General features: G+C 43.8%; 1 protein-coding gene and 1 long non-coding RNA gene across 2 annotated transcripts in view; one reads left to right on the top strand and one right to left on the bottom strand.

Moving 5' to 3' along the window:
• Positions 1 to 27,576, bottom strand: part of LOC149471114 (uncharacterized) — a 359,643-nt gene that overhangs the window by 57,588 nt on the left and 274,479 nt on the right. The window lies entirely within an intron of this gene.
• The window catches only part of LOC149471115 (protein ABHD15-like), a 49,576-nt gene continuing 23,358 nt past the window's right edge, over positions 1,359 to 27,576 (top strand). Inside the window, exons 1-2 of the mRNA XM_089657790.1 lie at positions 1,359 to 1,895; positions 19,680 to 20,032. Coding sequence (XP_089513916.1) covers positions 1,458 to 1,895; positions 19,680 to 20,032 — 791 coding nt within the window. The 5' untranslated portion in view covers positions 1,359 to 1,457. The remainder of the gene's footprint in view (positions 1,896 to 19,679; positions 20,033 to 27,576) is intronic.

The raw sequence follows: 27,576 nt of genomic DNA on the forward strand, positions 1-27,576 counted from the left end.
GCAATACAAAGCAGCTTGTTTCCCTAGTAAAACATACACAGCACACATAGTAAAACAGCACACAGTTAACCCTTTGATCGCCCCAGATGTTAACAACCTTCCTGCCCAGTGTCATTAGTGCAGTGTCAGTGCTTTTTATTAGCACTGATCAATGTATTGGTGTCATTGGGATGTCAGTGGCAGTTAGTCAGTTCCCCCCCAGTGTCAGAATGCTGCCGCAGTCCCTCTATAACTTCTGATCACCGCCATTACTAGTAATAAATAAATAAATAAATAAATAAAAAATCCAGTATCTATACTGCCATTTGTAGACACTATAACTTTCACGTAAACCAATTAATTTACATGTATTGGGATTTCTTTTTAGCAAAGACATGTAGAAGAATACATTTTGGCTTAAATTTTTGATTAAATTAGATTTTTCAATTTTTTTATTGGATATGATTTATAGTAAAAAGTCAAAAATATTGTTTTTTTTTTTTCAAAATTGTCGGCCTTTTTTTGCTTATAGCGCAAAAAATAAAAAACGCACAGACGATCAAATAATACCAAAAGAAAGCTCTATTTGTGGAAAACAAGGACATAAACTTTGGTTGGGTACAGCATTGCATGACCGCGCAATTACCAGTTGAAATAGCGCAGCACCGCAACGCAAAAAATGTCCTGGTCAGGAAGGGGGGTAAATCCTCTGGAGGGCAAGTGGTTAATATCACCTTAGGGCTCGATTCTGCCTGCAATGTCTAATCACCTGTAGCACATGTGGAGCACATTTGAGTGCCATTATTCTTCAAAGGCACACCAAATGTGATGTGATTCTGCCGTAATTGTTGTGCGACAGGATGGAGCGGCAAACTGCACCTTTAATAATCTCATGAAGCATGTAGCCAGAAAGGGAGCAGGAGCTTCTTTTTGGGCAGCAAACATGCATAGGGCAGCTATAGGTTGCCCTATGCGACACATAGAATTGTGTGAAAACAGCACTGTCAAAATTGCAAAGTGGAAACGCTCGCTAATGTGAACAGGGCTTAGTAGCTGAGTGGATTTCCGGCAGATATCCGTATTGTTATTTTTCTGTATTTGAAGGGTCCTTAAAGTAATAAAACACGGAGAACTGTGCGCGTATTGCGGAGATGTACTCAATATGTTTATTTATTTTTTTATATATCGCCTTGACATACACTTTTCTTTCTGCGATGCCATTTCTAACCTCGCTCAGGCTGCATGTTTGCACTCTGCTGTGTTTGTATCTATCTTCCTCTCCAGCACTGGGGAGTGACCACAATAATAGGCTGTGAAGAGACAGCTCCTCCGCCCACTGCTCAGCGTACACAGAGCCATGCATTGCCTGAGCTTCTCTGAGATGTGAGAGCATTTCTCAGGACTACAGCAGCACCTGTCCTGGCACCTCCTGGCCAAGTCCTTATCACTGTCCCAGCTGACCTCTGATTCCTACTGCAATGCTAGAATGGGCTGCCTCTCTAGGCACTCTCTTTCTCATAGTGTTTTGGTCCTATAAGAAGCACTTCTATCTTTATTTCCCAGCAAAGACAGTGGAGGAGCCGAAAGAGGACTACAAACTGATCTGCAAACCTTCTGCGCTGGCCAGCTACTTGCTGAGACAGTGTAGAACTTTTTGCACCTTTTCCAATGTCACCTGGGTGTGGAGAACTTTCCCCAGTCTGCAGACTGTGGTGGCTGTGCTGGGACCTGTGGATAAAGGGGTGCACTTTGTCAGGGAGTACCTGCAGCTGACAGATGATGGCTTGGTTGCCCTAGATTGGGCTGTAAAACCTGGACACCATCAGAGGAGGAGGAGAACGTCTAGCAACTCAACAGTGCCTATTCTTCTCGTCATCCCAAACTCCTTTGGCAAGATCACTAGGAATACCAGCAAGGTAGGAGAGCTTAGTTTGCATGAAATGCTTAAGAATTTGTGCAGAGGGGTGTACACCATTAAAAAAGTGTATATTTTTGCATCTGGGAGTCACAGGTGTTTGTGTATAGTCATGGCCAACAACCCATGTGAATCAGCAATAGGCTGAACGAAGCTGCAACTCCATTGATGTAACCATTCATCCAAATAATATGCATACAGGGATAGAGGAGCGGCTCCAGATGCTCATCTGTCCCTGTACACATGTGCGGTGAAATCCATGCCACCATGGCATCTATCAATGATTTGTACGGGCTGCTGTATGCAAACACCTGCGACTACCCAACGTGAAAATATGTTCTTTATGATGGTGCATGGACCTCTGTGCCTGTGTGAATCAGTACTGAAGGAGCCTTAAAGCCAACATTTTATTTTTGAATAGGGTAGAAAATGGTTAAAACTCATCCTTCTTTTTGTGGGGTTTTTTTGGGTCCCATTGGTGAGATTTTCTTCACTTCCTGGCTCAAGTCACAACAGAAAGTGAGAGGAGATCTCTCCAACATAAGCAGTTGTCCATTGAGCTGCATTGATCTACATAGAAAAACACAGGCCCAATACAAGGGCACAATAAAAGGAAAACAAAACCTGTTTCCTATGTGCAATATTCATACCATACATGTGCAGCGGTGTGTGCACCATAAAAATGCTACATTTATGCATTTTTAAGCAACGCAATTTGCAATTCACAGTACTGCATGTTGTGGCATGCTGCAGAGCATAGACTTTAATGAAGTGTCATTTTGTGATACTTTAATAAAGTTAAAATTAAAAGGGAAAATAGGAAAAATAAACAGTGCGAGGTGTTGTAACAACGCATCTCACTGCCTCTACACCACATACATCAGTGAATGCATGGTGTAGGAAGGGGAGTGTTCCTTACTTCCTACCTACTGTTCAGGGAACTATGGTCACCGAGACAAATAGAGAGGTGAATCTCTCCGGTGGAGACAGGGGTTCTAATTCTCACTGAGAGCCTTAGCACACCAATGTGTTGCCCTATTGACGCATGTATCCTCAATGCACATGTGTAGGATCTGGCAATGCACCTGCAGGCTTGTGGTGTACTGCATTGCCAATATACTGTGTGGTTTCTTTCTGTACGAAAATACCAGCCCACTCAAAATGACTGGGTGCCTTAACGCAGCATGCCATGACGCATGAAAACATAAGTGTAAACAAGCCTTGCTTTATCCAAAAAACAAAAAAAATATAAACACTGGCTTTAGAAACTCTATAAAGCTGCTTAAAGGTGAAACTAACTTCTGGGTAAGGGTTCATCTATCTGCCAGTAACGTTTAAAAAAAAAATAAACCAGCAGACATCCATTGTCAACTCACTTTTTAGAATATTGTAGATGGGTGTTACAAAATTGTAATGCAGCTCTTTGTGATGTGTACAGGACTATAGGAGAATTTTAGGCAAATACAAACATTTTTTTTTAAAGGTGTCCATATGGTTACTATGACATGTACGATGGCATGTTTGGTGGACTCATTGTTACTTGTCTGTGTCTTATAAGGTAAGCTGCCTTTGTACAATAATTTCATTCCTCTGTGATCTAGAATGATGGACAGGTAACATCTCTATTAAATTTGTATAAGGGCTCATTTACACCATGTCAATCGAGCTGCGTTGATCTGCATAGATCATCTCAAAGGTACATAGAAAACAGTTGTTTTCTATGTGCCCTGCTCATGTCATACAAGTGTGTTGTAGTGCACTGCATTACCCCCAGTGCCTCCTTTCCCCCTGAAGCTGCTGTCCCATGCCGTGATTGTGTGGAGTTCCACCTGCACAGAGAGATCTGTGAATGAACTACAAGTCCTGTCTGCCACAGCAGCAGGCAGCTTGTAATTCTCAATGACTATGAGTGCGCTGATCAACTCGCTCGTAGTCCATTCACTCTTCCTCTAACTGCAAAAATATGTTCATTTGTTTTTTTTCCTTAAAGGTTAACTTATCTTTTAAAGTTATGTCATATAAAAGTGCTGCGCATATATCTCTATAACCTCATATATGAATTAAAGCATCCAAACCATGCTTGATCAAACACACGTTATGGACTTTTAAGTTGTATTCATTGTTGTTGCATAATTACATGGTTTGGATGCTTTAATTCATATATGAGGTTATAGAGATATATGCACGGCACTATTTTATGACATCTTTTGTGTGTGGAAACGCATGTAAGTGTCAGCAACACAAGTATAAAGTATCAGAAACACTAGTATACACAGGAATTTAAGGAGTTATTTGTTGCACTGACGTTTTATTTGTACACATTATCCTTTAAAGTACTGTATATCGAAAAGCAAAACTTTTCGTTTTGGTCACACTTAAGCCCCGGTTCACATATATGCGGCCGCGCGGGCCGTGTTTTGCACGGGCACGAGAGCCCATTCATTTGAATGGACTCCCGTGCCCGTAACACGCAGGGAAGAAGTCCCTGCACTTCTTCCGAAGACACAGCCTGCACGGGAACCTCAGTTCCCAGTACGGTTGCGTTTTCCAGTGCAGGTGGCGTGCCATTAGAACTAATGGCACCCGCCCGCGGGTCCGCATTTCTCTGTGCGGGTGGTGCGGATGCATGTATTTTTGTGCGGATCCGCAGCGGCACCACCTGCACAGATGTGAACCTAGCCTTAGGGAGGGTTAAAGCTCCTGTCCACTTGTTTTGTCATAAGTGTCTCATTAGGGAGATTTCCCTCTACTTCCTGTCCTCTCAACTCTAAAGGAGGTTACAGGATATCTTTGCAACGTGAAGGAAATCCCATCTTTAACAGTTGTCACGAGAACACCTCTCCCCTTTGGGAGATTATTCCTGTTCTGATGACAATTTAAAAATTTAAATTTGCCCTCACTTTCATTTCTGCTGACATTGGTTATCGGGACAGTTAGAGAGTGAATCTTCCTAACTGTGACACAGCAATAAAAAACCTGACAGTGGTTCTAATATCTCACTACTCTATCCAAATGTAAAAAATATATTTTGCCATTAGTTATACTTTAAGGCTAGCGACCTCAATGACAAAAAGATACTGTGCATACTAGGAACCCAAGAGTGATGAAACCAAAAGAAATTGATTTCTGCAATCTTACCTGCAAGCATGGACTGTCCTGGATGTTGAAGTCCCATTCACTTTCTTTGCTCTTCCTCACTATAATAATGTTACCGGCCTTAGTACAGCTGTCCCCAACTTTACCTTACAGGCAGGATGTGGCCCTTTGCTTGCCTTTAACCAGCCTTTGGAACCCTGTCAATTACATCACCAATGGACAACTATTTCCCTACTGACACCAATGATGGAATACTATACTTTCTACTGACACCAACCATGGGCCACTATACTATCTACTGACACCAGTGATGGGGCACTGTTCTTTCGACTGACACCAACAATGGCACAATATTTCTCCTATTGCCACCCAACAATGGGGCACTATTTCTCCTATTGACATCCAACAATGGGGGGCTATTTCTTGCATTGACACCAAACATGGGGCACCAGTCCTCCCACTTACACCAAAAATAGGGCATTTTTCCTTCTGCTGACACCACCGATGGGGCACTTTATATTCTACTGACAAAGAAGGGGCACTTTATCTTCTACTGACACTGATGAGGCACTTTACCTTCTAATGAACCCAACACTGGGGCACTATACCTTCTACTGCCCCCCAATGCTTGGGCACTTTGCCTTTTACTGCCCCCCCCAATGCTGGGGCACTTTACCTTCTACTGTCTCCCAACACTGGGGCACTTTACCTTCTACTGTCCCCCAATGCTGGGGCACTTTGCCTTCTACTGCTCCCCCAATGCTGGGGCACTTTGCCTTCTACTGCTCCCCCAACGCTGGGGCGCTATGCCTTCTACTGCCCCCCAATGCTGGGGCGCTATGCCTTCTACTGCCCCCCAATGCTAGGGCACTATGCCTTCTACTGCCCCCCAATGCTAGGGCACTTTGCCTTTTACTGCCCCCAACGGCGGGGCACCAGACCTTATACTGACAAAAACAAAGGGGTACTAGTCTTTCTATTGATACCAGCAATGGGGCACTATTCATCATTAGCCACACAACTAGGCCATTTTTTTTTTTTACTCCCCCCTGCTCACCAAACCTGGGGCATTGTTTACTTCCACTCGCCACAGTCTGGCTCCCCTAAAGATTTGAAGGAGTGTGAACTGGCACTTTGTTTAGAAAGTTTGGGGACCCCTGCCTTAATGGAATGAAGTCAGAAGTGACATAGGCGTTGGATGTGCTTCCTCAATTAGCACTAATATACCAGCACTTAGATATGTTGCATGTTAAAGGGTGGGGTTATATGTGTACAGAACACACTGGCCACATATTAAGATAATAAGCAGCTATTAGCTATTGGCATCAATTAACATTGCCTTAATATTAACGTTAAACATGGTAGTTAAGTGTTGATAAGTATTAGTTTGTGATCTGTTTTCAGTAATGAAATCCTGGTGTGGCCTAAAATGAGCACATTCTAGTTCTGGGATTACTCTGTACACCTGAGGCAAAGAGGAGCAAAGAATCAACACAACCTGTAATGTTTCCAGACTGTAATACTAATCCTTTAACTTTTCACGAGATTACGTAGAACTAGAGTCGCTGGCTATGTGGTTAGAAGAAAAAAAAAAAGACTTCTCTTTTTACATGCAAAGATTGTCTGTCTGTCTGTCTGTCTGTCATCAGTATCCAGCGCACGTATTTGTTTAAAGGTGACCTGTCATCATTTCAAGAAAAACACTAGTATGTTTGAAAAATGTAAAGTAAATAAGCTATGTAGATTTAACCATTTCAATATATTTGAATCTGAAAATAATCGTTGGGCTAATTTAAAAAGATGAAAGAAATTGATAAATATTAGCGTGTCCATGTTAACCAGTCAGCATTTTTTTTTCTTTGCACTTTGAAATCATCTACCAAAAAATTGATGACTACTTGGACCCGATTGGATGCTGTGCGTGACATACTCACCTATTGACAGATTTATCTGACTTCATTTTAGGGCAATTGCTGAGGAAGGACTTTTGGTGCAAGCAAGGGACTGTTACAAAATAGATGGTTGGAAATCTATGGTTTTGAAAAATGTATTATATTGCCAAAAGTATTGGGACACCTGCATTTACACGCATCCTGGCATCCCAGTATTAGTCCGTAGGGTTCAATATTGAGTTAACTCACCCTTTGTAGCTATACCAGCTTCAACTCTTCTGGGAAGGCTGTGCAAGGTTTAGGAGTGCGTTTATGGGAATGTTTGACCATTCCTATAGAAGCGCATTTGTGAGGTCAGAAAAGAAGGTCTGGCTTGTAATCTCCATTCTAATTCATCCCAAAGGTGTTCTATCGGGGTTGAGGTCAGGACAGTCAAGTTCCTCCTCCCAAACTCGCTCACCCATGTCTTTTATGAACCTTGCTTTGTGCACATAATCCCCCCTACACCAAACTTTACACTTGGCACAGTGCAGTCAGGCTAGTATCGTTCTCCTAGCAACCGCTAAACCCAGACACGTCCATTGGCTTCCTGGACAGAGAAACGTGATTCATCGCTCCAGAGAACGCATCTCCACTGCTCTAGAGTCCAGTGGCAGCGTGCTTTACACTAGTTCATCCAATGCTTTGAAGGCTTGGCTGAAGCTCCTTGGTCATGGAAACTCATTCCATGAAGCTCTCATCACTGTTGTTATGCTAATCTGAAGGACACATGAAGTTTGGAGGTTTGACTTTAGCTATTGACTCGTTGCTTACCACTTTGTGGCTCAGTTGCTGTTGTTCCCAGTTGCTTCCACTTTGTTATAATACCACTAACCGTTAACCGTGGAATATTTAGTAGCAAGGAAATTTCAGGGATGGACTTATTGCACTGGTGGCAACCTAACGCGGTACCACACTTGTGTTTACTGAGCTCCTGAGAGCGACACATTCTTTCATAAATGTTTGTAGAAGCAGTCTGCATGCCTAGGGGCTTGATTTTTTTTTTTACACCTTTTGGCCATGGAGGTGTTTGGGACACATGAATCCAATTTATTTGGAGGGGTGTCCCAATACTTTTGGCAATTTAGTGTATGTATAAAATTAAACTCTTGCTTATTCCTTTTAATGCAGACTTGAAGTGATTGTATTTGATTTGTGACATTCCAGGAAAAGCTTAGCATGCAAATACACATCAAGAATGTGCACAATGGTGTCAGCTGAGTGGTACATCACATCACAGTCATAAATTTTAAGGGCAGACAAAACAGTCATTGAGAACTCCAACAAGCTGTAGGAGCCAATAGTTCATATGAAGAAATAACCTCAGGAACTAAAAATACAAAGAACATTTCAGTTCCAAATAGGATATTTTTACAGTGATCTTAAACAGCTGAGACACTTGATGGGTAATATTTTGTTCTAACATAGATCTTATAAAAATCATTGTTATCACCACATTGTTCTTTGGAAGACAACTGAAGTGCAAAGAGCGCAGTATCCCTTATGGGATTTGTTTAAAATGGCTGCATGAAAAATTAAAACGTTATAAATGTGTAGCACCCTTCTAGGTAGGTTGCTGGGATGTATATAGTCCAGTTTAGTGTAGTGTGGTCTCCTTCTTAACAAGAGACTGATGATGGGCAAAACCAAGCAGCTTTTCAGCTGAACAAAAATGCTACAATTGTTTAGTGAGGATATCCTGTGGCTTACAATGCTGCTGCTGTGATTGGCTCATGTGTATCCAGTCGACTTTGACAGGTTCTGGGTGAACCAGAGTGACCCATGCAGCATGAATATGGATGCAGTTCCAGCCAATTACAAGGAGTGGTGTCCCTGAACATGCTGGATACTGGTACTTATATTCAGTGAGCACATGGAATCTGGGTTCTTCCTCCTCTTCCTTTTGAGAAGGGAGCTCCAGCCAGGGAGGAAGCTGCCTCCCCTGACTCATCCTGCCAGGAGGCCTCAGGTGGGTGACCCGAAGGCCAGAATGCTGAAACTCTGGCTGTTTTGGAGAGCTGACTGAGAGGGTATGTCTACAGATCCTGTATGGTATCCTGGAGGAAGATGACCTGCAACAAGTGCCTTGTTAGTACAGACTCTTAACCCCCTCGGGACCTAAATAGTCACCTGTTAGGTGTAAGCTAAAGGGTACACTGGTTGGTGTCCAGAAGAGCAACTGTCCATGTTCTGAAATTCTACAGAGGGACTTTGCTCCCTTCTTTGTACAGTCTACTACACCAGTCTACTAAGGAAACCCACAGATACACTTAGAGAAAACTGTCCTCTATTGTGAATAGTTCAGTTTGGAGTATCCCTCTATATCCCTTCTCTACCCCAGTTCTAAAACAAATAAAAACAAAAAAAAACTACAACCTCTAGACTGATCATTGGAGTAACAAATGGAAGGTCTGTGCACCTGGCTATAGGATATGCTGTGTGGTTGGCTGCAGGAGAAGATCTAGGGGAAAGCCTGGGCAAGATACAAGTGGCTCCTACGGGGGTAGCGCTACAAGTGTCATTGACTCATGCTCTTAAAAAAAAATCCAAATTCTATACAGGTTAATGTGGGGCAGACTTTTATTTTCCAGCTAGGTCTTTACAGCTCTCCAGGACCACAGTAATTCCCCCCCCCCTTCCCCAGCACAGTGGCAATTTGCTGAACTTGTCTTTTTAATTTGACGTTTGATGTCAGCTTTGAAATTTAATTTTCCATCTTTTCCCATACTGAGCCTTTAGCAGGCCCAGGAAAGAAGACATGCCTGTATAGCAAGTATGTTTCAGCACCCATGCTCGTAATGTTACAACCAAGGTGGAGGAAAATGTCCCTTGCATATAGCTGAACTGACCCATTGTAAGATGAAACTCTGCCTTGCTGTACCAAAAATGTGAAGATGTGTTTTGCAAATAGTTATTTAGATTGATTAAATATATTAACGTACGAGCCATTCCATCGTCACACCACAATGACACAGAAATACCAGTTCTTTATTAAAATGAAATGGTCACCATTTTCAGTTAGTATTGTATGTCATTGGCAACTGACATATAGAACGTTGATGGCAATGCTGCTATCTCCAGTCTGTTTATTATAAAATTTTCATTACATGTTTTATTTGCAGCTCGCTGTCTTTAGATACTTTTTCAAGGCAGATGGATAATCATTCAGTACAGACTATCCACAGTCTATATTATTCTTTATAAACTTACAGTTATATCAATTTTATATAAGTACATAATTCTATTCACACAACTTGTTTTAAATGGTCCTGTCATTATTTCATAAACATACTTTTAAAAAGTATACAGTGTGTCTTAGTCATGTTAAGGTCCCATGCACACTAGTGGTGTTTATTTGTATTTATTTTTAAGCTAAAAAAACAATGGTAATAGCGTTTTTTAGTAGCATTCAAGCATTAAATTTTTTTTTTGCTCCTAGATGCTGAAGCTTACAAATGGTGGTAGTAGTAGTAGCAGCAGACTATGCTGATCGCTTCTAGGAGCTTAAAAAAATGCTGTGTACATAGAGCCTTGTGACAGGGGTGTAGGTGGGACATAACACACGCGGAGAGCAGTGGGACACACAAGGCTTTTATTGAGTGATTTTTGAGGGCACATGATGAGTATAGCAAGGTTCTGGAAAAACAAAAGTCTGTACCACAGGGTGGGGCACACAACAAAGATCACCGAGTTCTGGTAGGCAACAAGGGTGGTTAGTCCTGCACTGTCTGGGCCCACAACAGGGAGGCGGGCAAGGATTAAGTCCAGGTTGGCACACAGCAGGGAGGCAGAACTCTGGCGGGCAATGGGTTAAGTCCAGGTTGGTACACAGCAGGGAGGCAGAACTCTGGCGGGCAATGGATTTAAGTCCAGGTTGGTACACAGCAGGGAGGCAGAACTCTGGTGGACAATGGGTTAATTCCACGTGTTCTGGGATGGAGAGGGTGCTTTTGGGTCTGGCCACAGCACAAGACCTCTCACAGCACACTAGGAGTGAGCAGGGGGGAGACTCACAGCAAGGACAAAGAGAGGAAAGCAGAGTCCCAGTGCTCAGAAAGCCACACAGACAATGTAGAACCACATTCCCAGCAGTGAAAAAAGAAAAGCACAGCTCAATATATCTCCTAGTGAGGCATGCAGCCATGAGCTGCTCTGTCAATCATGACTCAAGCTCTGCACATTCAGAGTTTTCTTCCACCATAGGGACATTATATGGTCCTTTCAATTTGACAAAGCCTCAAGCTCCCGGTGCCCACGCGTCTGGCTTCTCACAGCCACAGGACACCATGCTGTCTGTGCCTCCCGCTGAGATCAACCTCATCTCCCACCCCCTGCGGTGCACAGGAACTCCTAGATTTAATCAAGTAGACAAAACAACACAAAAATAAAATAATATTTCTGCTCTCTGTCACAAGCCTAGTCATAGATTCTGAAAAACATCAAGCTGCCTGCTTTTGAAGGCATTTTCTCTGTATACACAACATGTATTATCCTATTTAAATAGGGGCAAATACTGTTATGCTGTGCAAGGTGCATTAACAAGTTTTACTTCACTGTTGTTCATGAAAGCACCACTAGGATTCATTGTGGATTCTTAGCAGTACCATGTGTGGCGACACCACTGGAGGTGAAATGTTAAGTAGAATTTCTAATTATGCCACCTTACTGATTAATCTAAACTGCATATTCCCCCTCTCCCAGCAGGCTTGAGTCTTCAGATTCCTTTGCAGCTCTAGCCAAGGGAACGGTAAACTAAGTATTTGTTTTGAAAGAAATTATCACACAATTCAATTTTCCAACCTCTGCACGCTGGTCATACACAATAAAATTTAGCTTGAAATGTTATTTTCGGAAAGTTCGTTCATTTTTAATTTTTTTTAACAGGTAATGAGGTCATATTGATGATCATTTTTAACTGTAGTTTCAAAGAAAATTGAAGGGAAAGGATGGAAAATATTTCTATCTGTGGTTTACATTCTAGGACAGGGGTTAAAATTTCAAGTCCAGACCTACTAGCCAGTCACAAAACTTACTCTCCACTAGTTGCCCCACCCAACCTTGCCCAGGTCCGCCCCCCACGGACCTAGTGCATGGCCAGCTTATTCTGTCCCCTTCTCATTCTTTTAGTTAGGAACTTGCCATACATTCTTGGTCCTGCCTCACTGTTTGAGAATGGGCAGAAGACTTTTACTCTAGGTGTGACCTTTTATGGTCTATTGTTAGCTCAATTAAGCTTCTAGTATAAACTACTTAGCTTTTCTATTAATAGCTATATAATCCTTACATTGTCAGTACAAATTCAAACTAGGAGGATGATTTGTTTACATTAGATACTTTAACATATTAAGTAACCAATATGTGTAACATATACTATATCTTAAAGATCTAACATAAGAGGTTGAAAAACAATACAGCTTTATCTTTGCCTTAGACTGTTTACATCTATGAAGGAAGGAATTTCCAAAGGTGTGCCCAGAGAAGAAGACTGTATACAGTGTACCATATGTAAAAAGTTTTTATAAATTGAGAGGCAATGGCTTCTTCTGTGTAGTTCACCATGCGCTGGTTAAAAGTACCACTAAGCTAGGTTAAAAGAGGGTACTAAGCAGGTTTAAAGTGCCCATAGTCCTACATGTCTGCAAACACAATCCAATCTTTCTTAGGCAGATGGTGATGAAATTGTGGCTTGGTGGAAAGCTACATTCATTGTTCTAGAGTGAAGCAAACAAATGACCCAAAAGTTGCCAGCATACGCTCAAAAGATTTCAACGGCACTAGGGCATTTTTTCTAACCTGCCCAGTCAACTGTTCTTGTACATATTGGTTGACTAATGAAGTTGGGGATGTCAAATAAACATGAGATCATTACCTAACTCAACTGAAAATCAAGGATGAGGTGACTGTATACGTGTATGCAAAGATATCCATCTGTCTTATCATTGCGTGTTTTATTTTTCCTAATTTGGACATAATTGGGTGGTACATACATTGGATATCAGATAGCTAGGAACATAAGGTAATAACGAGGGTCACATTGTGTATGTCACTTAAATGATCCAGACACATGCACCTAAGGTCTGATTTGTCCATCTTGCTGGATTGCCAAATCTCATCACACCTGTTTTGTTGTGTGACAATGTACAACAAGAGGAATCCAATACTGGCTATGGAGCCCATTCACATCTATGCAATGAGCCTCCATGTGGCTTGGAAAAAGGCAAAAGTACTTATTTTGATACAATATACTGCATATTTGATCTCATAGACTTCAATGGAAGCACATGAAAAATGTATGAAAAACACATAAACAGGAAAATGCAGACACACAAGTGTGAGGCTAGTCTTAGAGATCATACTGCCTGTAGCTAAGAATGGGCCTGATCTGCTTGTATATAGGCAAGTAATTTTATAAAATGTATTTATTACAGATAATTCTATAGCGCCGTCAATTTACGCAGCGCTTTGCATATATATATTGTACACTTGCATCAGTCCCTGCCCTCAGAGAGCTTGCCTTCTAAGGTCCCTTCCTGACATTCATACATACACACACTAGGGCCAATTTACACAGGAGCCAGTTAGCCTACCAGCATGTCTTTGGCGTGTGGGAGGAAACTGGAGTACCCAGAGGAAACTCAAGCAGGCACAGTGGGAACGTGCAAACTCCAGGCAGGTAGTGCCATAGTTGGGTTTCAAACCAACAATCCTGGGGTGGCGCCTCGTGAGCAGCTTGTGGAATGGCTGCTTTTTAAACCCAGCTGCTCGACCACCGGCACATCGGTCAATTTTTAGCTCCCGGGGGGGGGGGTTCTGGCTTTCCCTCCAACCTCTCTTGGCCCCCTGTCCCCTGGTGCCCTGATGGGGGAAAAAATCAGCCACCTCCTGCGCTTCCAGCATCCGGCAGACCGTTTCAAAGTTTGCAGCCTACCCACCGCCTCGATTTTTGGCATGCCGCCGGAGAGTTCCAGAGCCCCGGCCTATTGGGAGGTGGGGGACCACTTGGGCTGTGTAGTGGTTCTATGGCGGCCTGTAGCCGTCCTCCTGATGGAGGTTGGCCCCCTAGTTTAGCTGGGTTTTCTATCGGGAGGTTATTGTGGATGTGCTCACTTCTGGGACTCTTAATTTATTACTTTGGTATCCCGTTATACTGTGTTTATTGCCTTTTTGCCCCCTGAGGGCTTATGTTTTTGATGTTTTCATTTGCAGCCATGTGTCCGGTGGTAGAGCCACCACCAACCGATATCCTTCAGGTGTAGGAGGATGCATGTTACCATTGACGTGACACGTTTGCACTGCTGTATATATTTCTTGTTTCTTTTTTTTTTCTCCCTTCTTTTATTTTCTTCTGGTTTTTTTTTCTTTTATCCTCATGCAGGGTCTCTGGATGCCATGGTCCGAACACCATTGGAAATAACAGTTGGCCGACCTATGCTTTTTCTGCTGAGCGTGCTGTGCTGATACCGCCATGGCCTCACCACTTCTGAAAGTATACTCACAAAATGTTCAGGGTTTCAATTTGCCTCAGAAGTGGGCTAATGTTTTTTCATCACCTCAAATCGCAACAAATTGACGTGGTATGTTTACAGGAGACCAGGTTTTCTTAGTCCTCTGCTCCACGGTATCTTTCGCCTCACTTTCCCACATTTTACACGGCCTCGGCCCCTGAGAAACACTGGGGTGTACTAATAGCTTTCAAGCGCAATCTTTCTTTTGTCTGTGCTCGGAATATAGCGCACCCCACGGGTAGGTACTTGCTTCTGCAGGGCACCCTCTGGGATCAGGAGGTTACCTCTTGTCTCTTGCTATGCACCCAATCGCTTTCAACATAAATTCTATTCTCCTCTTTGCACCATTGTCTCCCAACACTCCAAGGGTCTCCTTCTTCTTTTGGGAGATTCCAATGTTACCTTGGATTCCACATTGGATAGGCGCTATGCCCAGGGGACAGCCCCTTCTCACGACTTAGTGCTATAGGAACGTATGCGCTCTCTCTTGAGGACGGCGGGGCTGGCGGACGTCTGGAGGGAACTCCACCCAACTGAGCGTGACTTTACATTCTATTCCAACACTCGTGACAGTTTTTGTAGAATTGACCATATATTCATGTATGTCCAGCAGCTTCCTTTGGTCTGGCGGATAGCTATTCCCTCCTCGCCCTGGTCAGACCATGATCCTCTGGTACTCCTCCTGGCCCTTTCTAGGTCGGTACGGCGCCCCTTTCACTGGCGCAATAATGACTCTTTATTGACCACTCAGGTCACCTGCCAACACATAGAATCTTTCTTACGCACATACTTCGCGGAAAAAACTCAGGATCTGTTTCTTCGGCATTACCCCTGTGGGAGGCGCACAAAGCCACAGTGCGGGGTCAGGTTATACAGCTGGCAGTGGTTCGGGAGCGGGGGTGCCAACTTTTGGAGCTCTATTCTCTGTTGGCCTCTGCGGATGCTCGTTGGAAGTCATTCCCATCCACGGCCCATAAACGCGTTCGAGACACCCTGGCAGCAGAGTTGGACCTACTCTGGCCCTGCATTGGGCCAAACACAAACGGGCCCTGCATTGGGCCAAACACAAATTTTATTCCTGTGCTAATAAGCCTGGTCCAATGCTGGCCAGGAAACTCCGATTCTGTGGGGAAACCTCATAAACCGATCCGATTACGACTTCCCGTGGGTGGCTGTACTTCTAATCCCCAGCAGATTGTCTCACGTTTCGCGGACTATCTTTCGTGCCTTTACGCCAAATCAAATCCCTTCCCTGTGGCTCAGGCAGAGGCATTCTTTCAAGACCTCCAACTTCCTGGACTATCTGAGGCAGCGCAGAAGGCCCTCAATGCCGATGTCGCCGTACCGGAAGTGCTCCAAGCTATTAAATCTCTACGGTCTACAGCTGCCCCGGGTCCAGACGGCTTTTCCGGCCTCTATTATAAGAAATTTGCAACCCTGTTAGCACCCCTCTTGGCTGACTATTTTAATGAGTTACGACAGGGCTCATTGCCTTCTCCGGACGCACTTAGAGCTCATATTTCCATGATTCCTAAGACAACCGATGATGTTCAGGAACCGAAAGCCTTTCGGCCCATTTCTCTTCTTAATGAAGACCTGAAGATCTTGGGCAAGATTCTTAGCTTTCGTATCAATAAATACTTGCGTAGCCTGATCCACAGAGACCAAGTGGGTTTTTGTCCCTGGGAGACAGGCGGGTGATAATGTTCGTAGGGTTAACCATCTTATACATTTTCTACAATCGCAGAAAATACCGGGATTCTTACTGTCCTTAGACATATATAAAGCCTTTGATTCTCTATCCTGGGAATATCTGCGGTTTGTGCTGTCTCGCTGGGGTTTTGGGGACTCTATTCTTTCTTGGATTCAAGCCTTGTATTCTTCCCCTTCGGCTTCCGTTAAATACGCTGGGTATTTCTCAGATCCCTTTCCTATTTGGCGAGGTACGAGACAGGAATGCCCCCTGTCCCCGGCTCTTTGTCCTGGCGCTTGAGCCATTGGCTATGGCGCTCCGGACTGATTGTAATGTATCGGGGGTTCCATACGCGGGACAGGAGTTCGAGTTGAACCTTTTTGCAGACGATGCCCTCTCGACTCTCACTAATCCCCTGACGACGCTTCCAAATTTGCAGCAGGTTCTTGAGCGCTTTTCTTTGATTTCGGGTCTCTGTATCAATTTGAATAAGACTGTCACGCTTAATATTACTTTGGCCTCAGATCTGGTTTCGCGCCTACAGTCCCACTTCCCTTATAAATGGGCCTCTTCTTCTCTTGAGTACCTAGGCATTCACTTGACCCCCACCTATGACTCACTGTTTGCTGCAAATTACTATCCATTGCTTCGCTATGTGTCCTCTCTTATGCATTCTTGGCAATTTCCGCACCTGTCATGGATAGGACGGATCAATTCAGTGAAAATGACCATCTTGCCAAAATTGTTATACTATTTTCGCACCCTCCCAGTGCAGGTTCCTCCTCATTTCCTTCGGTTGTTTCAGGCGAAGATTATGCGTTTTATCTGGGCCGATAAATGCCCCAGAGTTTCTAGAACTACGCTTTTTGTCCATAGACTCCAGGGTGGCCTTGGGGTTCCCAATGTAACTAAAATATTATCAGGCGAGCCAGATCGCCCCGCTATCTATGTTGCATGCTTCCTCAGACATACCTCTCTGGGTCCTGCTGGAATTGCCTAATTGTGCCCCTACTGCGATTTCGCCGCTTCTATGGCTTCCCTCTGCCCTGCGCCCCACGGCACTGAGTCCGATCTTGCTCCATGGCTTACAAGTGTGGGACTCGGTACGTTACTCCAGTGGCCTAATGTCACCTTTCTTGCCTTTGCTCCCGATTACTAACAACCCCCTCTTTCCACCGGGTTTAGATCAACCAAGGGCGTTTTCTTGGTGGGTGGCCAACGGTTTTTCACAAGTACGACACTTTTTGACCTCTCAGTCCTTCCTCACCTGGAATTCTCTTCGGGAGTCACGGGATGTCCCTTTGGAGGAATTTTTTTGTTACCTTCAATTGCGGCATTGGCTGCTCTCATTGCGGGGCACTTCTGTTTTCCCCTACCAGAAATCTGCCTTTGAACTGCTTTGCCAACAGCATCCGGGCGCCCCGGGCCTTATCTCCCTTTTTTTATGCAGCCTTGAATAGACGCTCGTCGCATACTTCTCTTTCATATGTTGTTCGGTGGGAGCATGACCTGGTAGTGGTTGTGGATCCGGAGGACTGGAATAGGGCCTGGTCGCTTGTAGCTAAATGCTCTTTTAATACGACCACGCTGGAGGCGGCCTACAAGGTGTTTCGTTGGTATTGGGTTCTGGCTCGTTTGGCCCAGGTCAGTGGTGGGCAACCTTTTTTTTCAACTGAGCCAAATCTCGCCAAAACCACGATTGAAATTTATTTTGAGAGCCACATTTTTAAAACTGAAAATACATAGGATGGTACACTGTTTTTAGTTTTAATAAGTTTTTATAGTAATTCATCCCCCATATAGTAATTCATCCCCCATATAGTAATTCATCCCCCATATAGTAATTCATCCCCCATAGTAATTCATCCCCCCTATAGTAATTCATCCCCCGTATAGTAATTCATCCCCCATATTAATTCATCCCTCATATAGTAGTAGTAAGTAAGTAGTAAGCCAAGTCCCCCCTGTGTCAATTCACTTACCTTTGCTCCGCGCGTTCCTCTCGCCGTGTTCCCGCGCCGTTCCGGTCTTCAGGGCGGACTGTGAGAGGAGCCTAGCAGTCACGCTGCCCCGCCTACTCACATCCTGACAGCCAATCACTGGCTATCAGGATGTGAGTGGCAGCGAGACTGGCCAATCATTGCATTTGAGCGCGCTGCCCTGGCTGTTTTTTTTTTTTTTTTGGATCACGCTGCAGAGTCCCTGCCGCCCGAGAGGAGGGAGCGGGCGCCCGGCACACAAGAGCCGCATTAAAGTGTGTAAAGAGCCGCGGCTTGCCGACCACTGGCCCAGGTGAACCCTGCCTGCAGTGATTGATGCTTTCGGGGTTGTGGCCATCATGGTGATGTATTGCATATCTGGTGGTCATGCCCGAGGCTGCTTCATTTTTGGTCTCGTGTGTTTGGCCTCCTTTTCACCTTGTTCCATCTTTCTATACAACGGGATGCTTAGTATGCTTTGCTTCATTGTCCCATACCGGGCCTCTTGGCTCACCAGCAGAAGTTGGCTTCCTATTTTGTTTTTGTTGGCCTCTAGAACAATTGCTAAGGCCTGGAAGAGCCCGTTTGTTCTTCTTCAGGGGGTGCGGGATCGTATGACCGCTATGATGCTCAATGAACAGATGTCGAGTATCTGCAATGACTTGCAATGTAAATTCTTGAAAATATGGGAGTTGTGGTTGCAATATACCTTTCCCACGCTTCCCCTGGCTAGCCTGGGGATGTGATGTTGTTCGACTTTGGTTGTTCTTGGATCCCTGCTCTTGGTTTGGCTATCCTATTTTCTTTTGTACTTCTTCCTTTCCCCTTTTTTTTTTTCTCTGTTTGCTTTGGTGTGGCAGTGGATAGCTGCCTTTTAGTCTGAGTTATTATCAGTATTATATTTATGTTTTGTTATGTAGGTGCCATTGATGGCCCCTGTGTGGGGGTATCTTTTGCCCTGTTGGTGTTAGAGCACTGATTTCTCTAATTTCTAGTTCCTCTATGTGCAATTGATAGCCCCTGTGTGGGCGTGATTTGTTGTTCCGGTGTTAATTGTTATAAATTATTAAAAACCATTGAAATACAAACCAACAATCCTAGTGCTGCTAGGCGGAAGTGCTAACCACATAGTCATAGGCATGAAATAGCAGCTGCTTGTGAAGGCTTAATCTGACTATCAAATTATCGGTAATTTAAACCGTGGTTAAATAAAACGTGCACAATCATATCTTTTGAGTATAAGAACCATGCAATGAAGAAAGCAGACACTCCAAAATGCTGGTCTTCTGTTGTGAAACAATAGTACCATCTTGACAATCCTCTATTACCTTCCCCAAGTAAAAACCCTTGCCAGTGGTGTTTGCTGCTAGATATACAAATCTGCTCAATATGGAAAAATGTTCCAAACATATAATGATTATCTTATGTATGCGAATTGGTATTTATATGTGTGCTAGGTATAACCAAAGACTGAGCACAAAAAAATTAAAATATGTGAAGAATATGCATTAAACAACGTTATTCCAATGGAATATTGCTTGTTAAACACTTTCATATATTAATTATATCTATATTTAACAGATGTGTCACTTGGCCCTCACCCATGGATACCAGGCTGTGGTCTTCAACCGTCGCTGTCAAAATGGATGCCCACTCAGCACAGCCAAGTTACAGCCATATGGTGATCCTAACGACCTTCGTGAAGCCATCCGATACATACGTCATTGTCAGCCATCATCTAGACTATTTGCCGCAGCTGAAGGCACAGGCGCTGGACTTCTGCTTTCCTACCTTGGCGAGTGTGGTTCATCAAGCTATATCACAGCAGCAGGCTGCATCTCCCCTCTATTTCGCCTGCAGGACTGGTTTGAAGCTGGGTGCCCTTGGCTTTGGCAGTCAGCAATACTCTTGTATCAAAAGATGTATTTAAGCAGGTAAGTTTATGCATAGGCTACACTGTGCATCAAGCGTATCTGTTTTCCCTAACGTGGTATTCCATTTGTGGGTACATTCTGGCAATCAACCTGAACTAGACACTATCTTCTTCCATGTCTTGTGGGTACATGCTGGCAAACTGAATTGTAAACTGTTTATAAGTGCTATGGCAGCAACAGTTCAGTTTAGGAACTCCTAAAATGCACTTTTTTTGTAGATGTTCTAAAGGAATCTCACTTTTCCTTTTTTTTTGTTTTTTGTAAATTTGATGCATGATTGCTGGTAACAACTAAAAGTGGTCACAATACTTGACCAATAAGGCAATGTAAGAAAGACAATGTACAATATGTTACTATTAAGCAAACTAGCAGTGTTGAGTCTAGGGATGACCATTAATAAGCACATGAATGGATGGTGGTTGTTCTAACAAGTAGCGGGCAAAGGAAGGTGGGGAGGCCTCAAGTATTATATTAGGAAATAAAACTCAGTTGATACCATTGAATATATTGGTAGCACTGCACTTTAGATTAAATATCTACAGACAAGGATTCCAGGTAGATTCACTTATGTAGGATACCTTTCCCTGCTACAAGGAATATGATCTTAAGGATTTGTTTGCAGACTCTTTCAAATTTTAATACCTGAGATGTTGAGTTGGCCAAAAAGTGTCTATTCAGGAGTTAGAGGTAGTTAATTTACTAAGAATGTGGTAGCATAATGCACTAAAATGTTTAATCTTGGGTCACGACCAGAAATCGCACAATAGGTTTGCATCTGAATGTCCACGTTTCAGGCAGCAGGAAGAGCTTTGGCTTAGGAGGTAGGAGTGATGCGAGGATATATTAGAATGATGAAAATACGAAGCATCGTTTTGTGGTACATTGTGACATTCACTTTTCTTGTTTTAACCTTCCCTCACTAAGACCTCTTGGTTTTACTGCCAAATTTCCCCCACCCCGACCATGCACCTATAGTCTACCATACAGCCAGAAGGGGATGCTTTGCGTCATGGTAAATTTGATGTGGCATGTTGAGTTGACAAGAGGCACCATCCATCAAACTCATCCATTCAAGTCAATGGCAAAGGGCTGTAACCTGGAGCCAAACGCTTGGCTCATGGTTGTGATGCATTAGTCCCATTAGGAATAAAAAAAAGAACAGGCACTCATGAGATGGCAGGATTAGGATTGCTTCAATGTGAACTTAGCGTTAGACCATTCAGATCTATTTGCTACATTGCAGGCAAAATCACATCTGCACCACTTTTTCCAGTACAGCACACCACGAAACACTGTTTTGTGTTGTGAGAGAGGTATGTTGAGGATAAATGGTGTTCATGTGTTGGGGTGGCCTTCAAAGATAATGGTACTGCATTACCAAAACTTACCTTGAGACATATAAACAATTGAAAGAGATATATATTGATTCACATTGCGCAGGCATGGTTCACTGCAATCACTTACAGGATGGCCAGTCTTGGGCAGTTATGGCCAGCTGACACTGAAGCAAGTGCATATAGACAGAAAATGACAGAAGCTATAGGAGATTAGCAGTGATGCAAAGGGAGAAAAAAAAAAGCAGTCGTATACGATAACCATACCTTATCAAGCCAAATACCACCTAACTAGTGTTTACATCTACTAAATGTAGCCATTCTTTTGCATTCTGTACAATAAAAATAGACTTCCTTACTGCACATAGTGCCAAGTCTGAAAAAGATTGACAAATAAACCATTACTTTTGGGATGTGCTTTTCTTATGATGGTTTCCATCTGTTAAAATAAGTTTGTTATAAAACTGGAGTTGCACGAGCAAGGAGTGAGTTCTTCCTGATTTGCTGGGGTTTTTTTTGCCTTCCTCTGGATCAACTGTGGTTGTAGGATTATAACTTTTTTTTTTTTTTCTATGGTTGAACTGGATGGACTTTTGTCTTTTTTCATCCAGACTAACTATGTAACATACACTATATTGCCAAAAGTATTGGGACACCTTACAAATCATTGTATTCAGATGTCACAATCACCTCCATGGCCACAGGTCTATAAAATCAAGCACCTAGGCATGCAGACTGCTTCTACAAACATTTGTGAAAGAATGGGTCGCTCTCAGTAGCTCAGTGAATTCAAGCATAGTACCGGGATAGGTTGCCACAAGTCCATCCATGAAATTTCCTTGTTACTAAATATTCCACAGACAACTGTTAGTGGTATTACAACAAAGTAGAAGCAACTGGGAACAGCAACTCGGCCACGTAAAATGACAGAGCCAGGTCAGCGCATACTGAAGGGCAGAGTGCACAGAAGTTGCCAACTGTCTGCAGAGTCATTAGCAAAAGACTTCCAAGCTTGGTGTGGCCTTCAGATTCGCACAACAGTGTGTAGAGAGCTTCATGGAATGGGTTTCCATGACCAAACAGCTCTACAGCCTTACATCACGGATGCAGTGGTGTAAAGCACGCCACCACTGGACTCTAGTGCAGCGGAGGTGTGTTCTCTGGAATGACAAATCCCACTTCTCTGTCTGGCAATCTGATGGACATGTCTGGGTTTGGCGGTTGCCAGGAGAACGGTACTTGCTTTGTGCCAAGTGTAAAATTTGGTGGAGGGGGGATTACGGCGCAGGGTTGTTTTTCAGGGGTTGGGCTTGGCCCCTTTGATCCAGTGAAGGGAACTCTTAACGCATCAGCATACCGAGACATTTTGGACAATTTAATGCTCCCAAGTTTGTGGGAACAGTTTGGGGATGGCCCCTTTTTGTTCCAACATGACTGCACACCAGTGCACAAAGCAAGCTCCATAAAGACATGGATGAGCAAGTTTGAGGGGGGAGGAACTTGACTGGCCTGCACGGAGTCCTGAACTCAACCCAATAGAACACCTTTGCAATGAATTAGAGTGGAGATGGCGAGCCAGGCTTTCTCGTCCGACATCAGTGCCTGACCTCACAAATGCGCTTCTGGAAGAATGGTCAAACATTCCCATAGACACACTTGTGGACAGGTCCGAATCCCACACTGCATCAGTGTGAACTAAGCTTAATGGAACACAGATGAGGAAAAAAAACTGACAGGGGTTATAATCCTGCCTTGCTCTATCCAAAATGAAATAAAGGTTTGTCTTAGTTATACTTTTACCTGGTATTATTCAATGCTAAAAAAATTCAGGTCTGATCAACTTCTGTTCCTCAGGCATTGTGTTTTATCTGCAGAGGATAAAAGGACACTCAGAGATGAACACAAGATAGCGGAACTTGAAAGTGTATATATCTGGAACTTAAATAACAGACTGGCAGACTGTGGCCCTTGAGTTGAGGGGCTTTCACACCACACTCCTCTTCCCCCACCCTGCAGAAAATTCTAATTCTAAGCACTTCTTTTGCCTCCAGCCCTCCACACTTGCATCTACCATGGAGAAGAGAGATGAGCACAGTACACAGAAAAGAGATGAGCACAATACACACATCCTTATTTCTTGCCCTACAGACCAAAGTGGTGGAGTTCTCCTTTAGACAGATGCATATGTTCTCTTTAAAAAAGGAAGAACTAGTTGTACATGCTTTGATGCACATCACTGATTTCCTAGCAGTTATACATTTCTGACATCAATGACCCAGTTTTGAGCTGTTGCACAAAGATCATGCTTTGCGGTATTTTACCACACAAAATACCACAGCAGAAAAACAATACAATGACAGCAGAGATACAAGACAGCTGCTGTGATAGATAAAATATACATAGCTCAGCTAAAAAACAAAATAGTAAAGTGTTTACAGATCCAGGTAAACTTTGATTAAATCTGTATTTGGTCACCTTCCAAGCTTCTTACAGGCGGTGTGACCCCACAGATTGCTAAATGTATGTCCACATAACAAGTGACGTAGTTACTGTGAGGAAAACAAGGTGCTTTCCGGGACCAAACTTTTCGGGGGGGGGGGGGCGCCACCCCCCTGCTTTTATAAGACACAGCTTCCCCAGCATGCTCATCCGAGCACCCTGCTTCCCCCGCCAGCTCTCCTGCAGGTTCCCTGCTCCTGCCCCTGCCTGCTTGTCCGATTCACCTGTCCCCAGCAGGAGCACACCATCCCCTTGGTTGGAGTTGAGGAGGACCTGGATGCCCTGGCCATCACATCCTCCATGCCAAGGTAGTGCTCTATGCACCATCCTCTCCCTCCAGAGCCGCTCTTCGCCCAGAGCCATGCTCATCACCATCGCTATGGTTACGGGGGCCTGCACAGGCCAGTGCCTGGAGAGGGAGACCACAGGCTGAGAAGGCTGCTATCAGATCAGAGGAAATGGGCACACGGCACATCACAGATCTTTCATGACACAGCAGCTGTCATTTAAACTTCAGAATAGTCTTCAAGGAGCATTTTTCTCTATCATTCCTAATCCCTAGCTTCCCGATATACCTGTATAGGCGAAAAACCATTCTTGGTAGTGTCCATTATGGCAGAATCCAGGCTTGGCATCTTCAGGGAGGACTGTGAGTCCCAGTAGTGCCCCTACATAGTGGAAGGCTCCTGATGGCAGGTGGTCTTGAGTGAACTTTGGCATCAGCATCAACAGGGAACCCCAACTGTGGCAATGGCAGACAACCCTGGACTCCGAACCACTGTCCCCTTATATTGACACAGAATCCGTGGGTAGGACCCAAAAAACACGCCAAGAGAGAGCCCAGGAAACACAGTTAACCCTAACCCTCCCGTCCGGGGCAACACCTAGCCAAACTACACATAGGCAACCTGACTACATGTCACCTGCAGATTACAATTAAATTAATTCCATGCTCAAAGCTGACTATACAGTGTGCATTATACATGGATGTAAATTTATATATTATTACGCTGTATTGCGTATTATCTAGACTGTATATAGTTAGGTTAAAAAAAGACATGTCCACCAAGTCCAACTAAGAGAAATAAATATATTAAATTCATTAAAAACCTGCATCCACAGAACACCAAACCCATAGCTGATTCAATAAAGAAAACAAACCTTTCTAAAGCGTGGTCCAGTATTCTCCAGCAGGGAAAACTCCTTCCTGTTCCCTTATAGCAGTGGTCTCCAAACTGTGGCCCAGGGGCCGAATGTGGCCCTTTGCTTGCTTTTATCTGGCCCTTGGGGCACTATTTAATCCACTAAAACCAACTAATTCCTTCCAATGATACCAACGATGGGGCACAATTCCAACCAATGACACCAATGATGGGGCACAATTCATCCCAATGATACCAAGAATGGGGCCCAATGACACCAATGATGGGGCACAATTTCTCCCAATGACAAGATCAATGGGTCACAATCCCTCTCGCTAACACCAAAGATGGGGCATTGTTTACTCCCACTGATACAGGGACATGTTCCAGTCCAACCCCGCTAAAGTCTGTAGGACAGTAAAATGGCCCTTTGAAAGTTTGGAGACCCCTGCGTTATACCATTCAGATACTGCTCATTCAGATGGCAGATTAATGCCGTTCTGCTGGCAGATGCATGTACATCCACCTCGGTGCTGTGGACAGGCAGCCCATGTAAGTGGATACACACACAGAGCCGGAATAGACACAATCGCATGTCAAAATTTATATATAAAATTTGTACAGCGCTAAAAATGAAACAAATAATAAAACAGATAATATCCTGACGTATGTAAATTGAATATAATAAACAATTCCTGATATGTTAAAGTCCATAAAGGAAGGTAAAAATCAATAAAATCGTGGCCCAAGGTGACAGTTATTCCTGGTAGTATGTTATTCAGCAGAGTTCTGTGAGCAGCAACAAATAACTAAAATGCGCACTCACCAGATGTGCAAGGATAATGGCCAGTATATTAATCAATGGAGGTCTGCCTGGAATCCCTCTTTAAGGTGGTACTGGAAAAACAGCCCAAGGTAGATGAATAACATCAAGGTGGCGTTATACCCGGAGGTCCCCTTTAAGGATGTGAGTGCAGCCTCTTCTGGATACAGGGATGGTCACCAGGGGGAGCTCATGGGGCATGTAAAAAATTTGGCACGTGGGCAGGAGCAGGTGCACAGAGGCTCTGCGTTTTGGATCTGTGCACCCAAACTTTAACATCATGTCTGTGTAATTTGAGTGTTCATCAACCTCAGAGCTGTCTGCCAGGAGCTCTGCATGGAGCACAGCTCTAATCTGCTGTCCCAATGAGCTGCCCATACATTTCAAGATTTCTTTCATTTAAGCCATGCATTGTCAGCCTAAAGCAGTATTATACACAAAAGCAAACATTTGTTATATTGCAGCTGACCGTTTCTTAGATGTGAAGGCTGTATTAGTTACACTTTTTTTTTTGGTTTTCTTCTATTTTCATTTGGTGATTCAGCCAGTAAGTCAGTTGTTTCTCAGACGTTCAGGCTTCAGAGTAGAATGTATCATCTTTCATGGATGAAACTATCCATTTGCAACTGACAAGGGTGGTTAAAATGATCAGCTTTATTTATTCATGTAAAACTTTAATCCCAAAAGGGAAAAAAATGCATGAAGGCAAAAAATAGAGCTCTGGGGGTGGAGCCTGAACATGGCGGCTGAGGAGGGTACGGTGTAGGAGCTCTCCGGCGGGCTCTGCTTTTCGACCTCCCCAGGGTCCCTCTTGATGTAGGAGACAGTCGGGGCGAAACCTACCTTTGTGTGAGGGGTCTCGGTGGATCTGGCGGAGGACTTGTGACGCGGAGGGCTGGGAGCTGGAGGCGGCGAGCGGTCCTCCCAGGGCCTGTCAGGACAACGTGTCGGGTTGCCAGGAGACGAGGTGACACGGCGTGACCACGTGGTCAGCCACGAAGGAGCGCTGGGAGCAGAAGAAGCCGGCCGGCATCCCGAGGAGGAAAGGAGGCGCCGGTCCGCTCCTCAATTTGTTTCCAGGCTTGTTGCCCGGACTGGAGTGAAGCCTTGTGCCTCATTATGAATTTATTCTTAATTTTTCCCATAATTTGAGATATATATTACATTCTTAATTTATCATTATGAATCTTTAATTTTATTTTCATTATTGTATTTAATAGAGGTGGACATATAAATCATAAGTATTAGCTGAATGGATTATATACAAATAATCTTTTAACATTGCAATAAAATGTATTTTATCGTTGTAACATTTAATCTGGTGGGTTGCACACCGCATCAGTATTAGCCGTAGATAGTAGCGATAGTCATTGTATTTACCAATCAATTACTACATAGATACACAATGCTTATGTAGTTTGGTGCAGGATTAGACCCCAAAAACATGGCTGCACCCAGCATGTATACAACAAAATGGCACTGTATTCTTACTTTATAAGGCAATTCAGTATGGTGACAGTCACACATCATCCCCCGGATGAAGCTACAAAATCCCTGTAGCGCAACGCATTGGGGAGGGGCAGTGACATCATCGCGCATCCTATCTACGATACGGCGAGTACTGAAGGTGTATGGATACACACCCTTCGTTCTGATTCAGCTGCAGGCTGAAGGATTTTATACAAATACAAAGCGCAAATGTATTATTTTAAATGTGAGTGCAATATGGAAGCACATTAAAAGCTG

This window comes from Staurois parvus, unplaced genomic scaffold, assembly GCF_062004578.1.
Source record: "Staurois parvus isolate SC_StPar_1 unplaced genomic scaffold, SC_StPar_1.0 ptg000029l, whole genome shotgun sequence".
NCBI lineage: Eukaryota > Metazoa > Chordata > Amphibia > Anura > Ranidae > Staurois > Staurois parvus.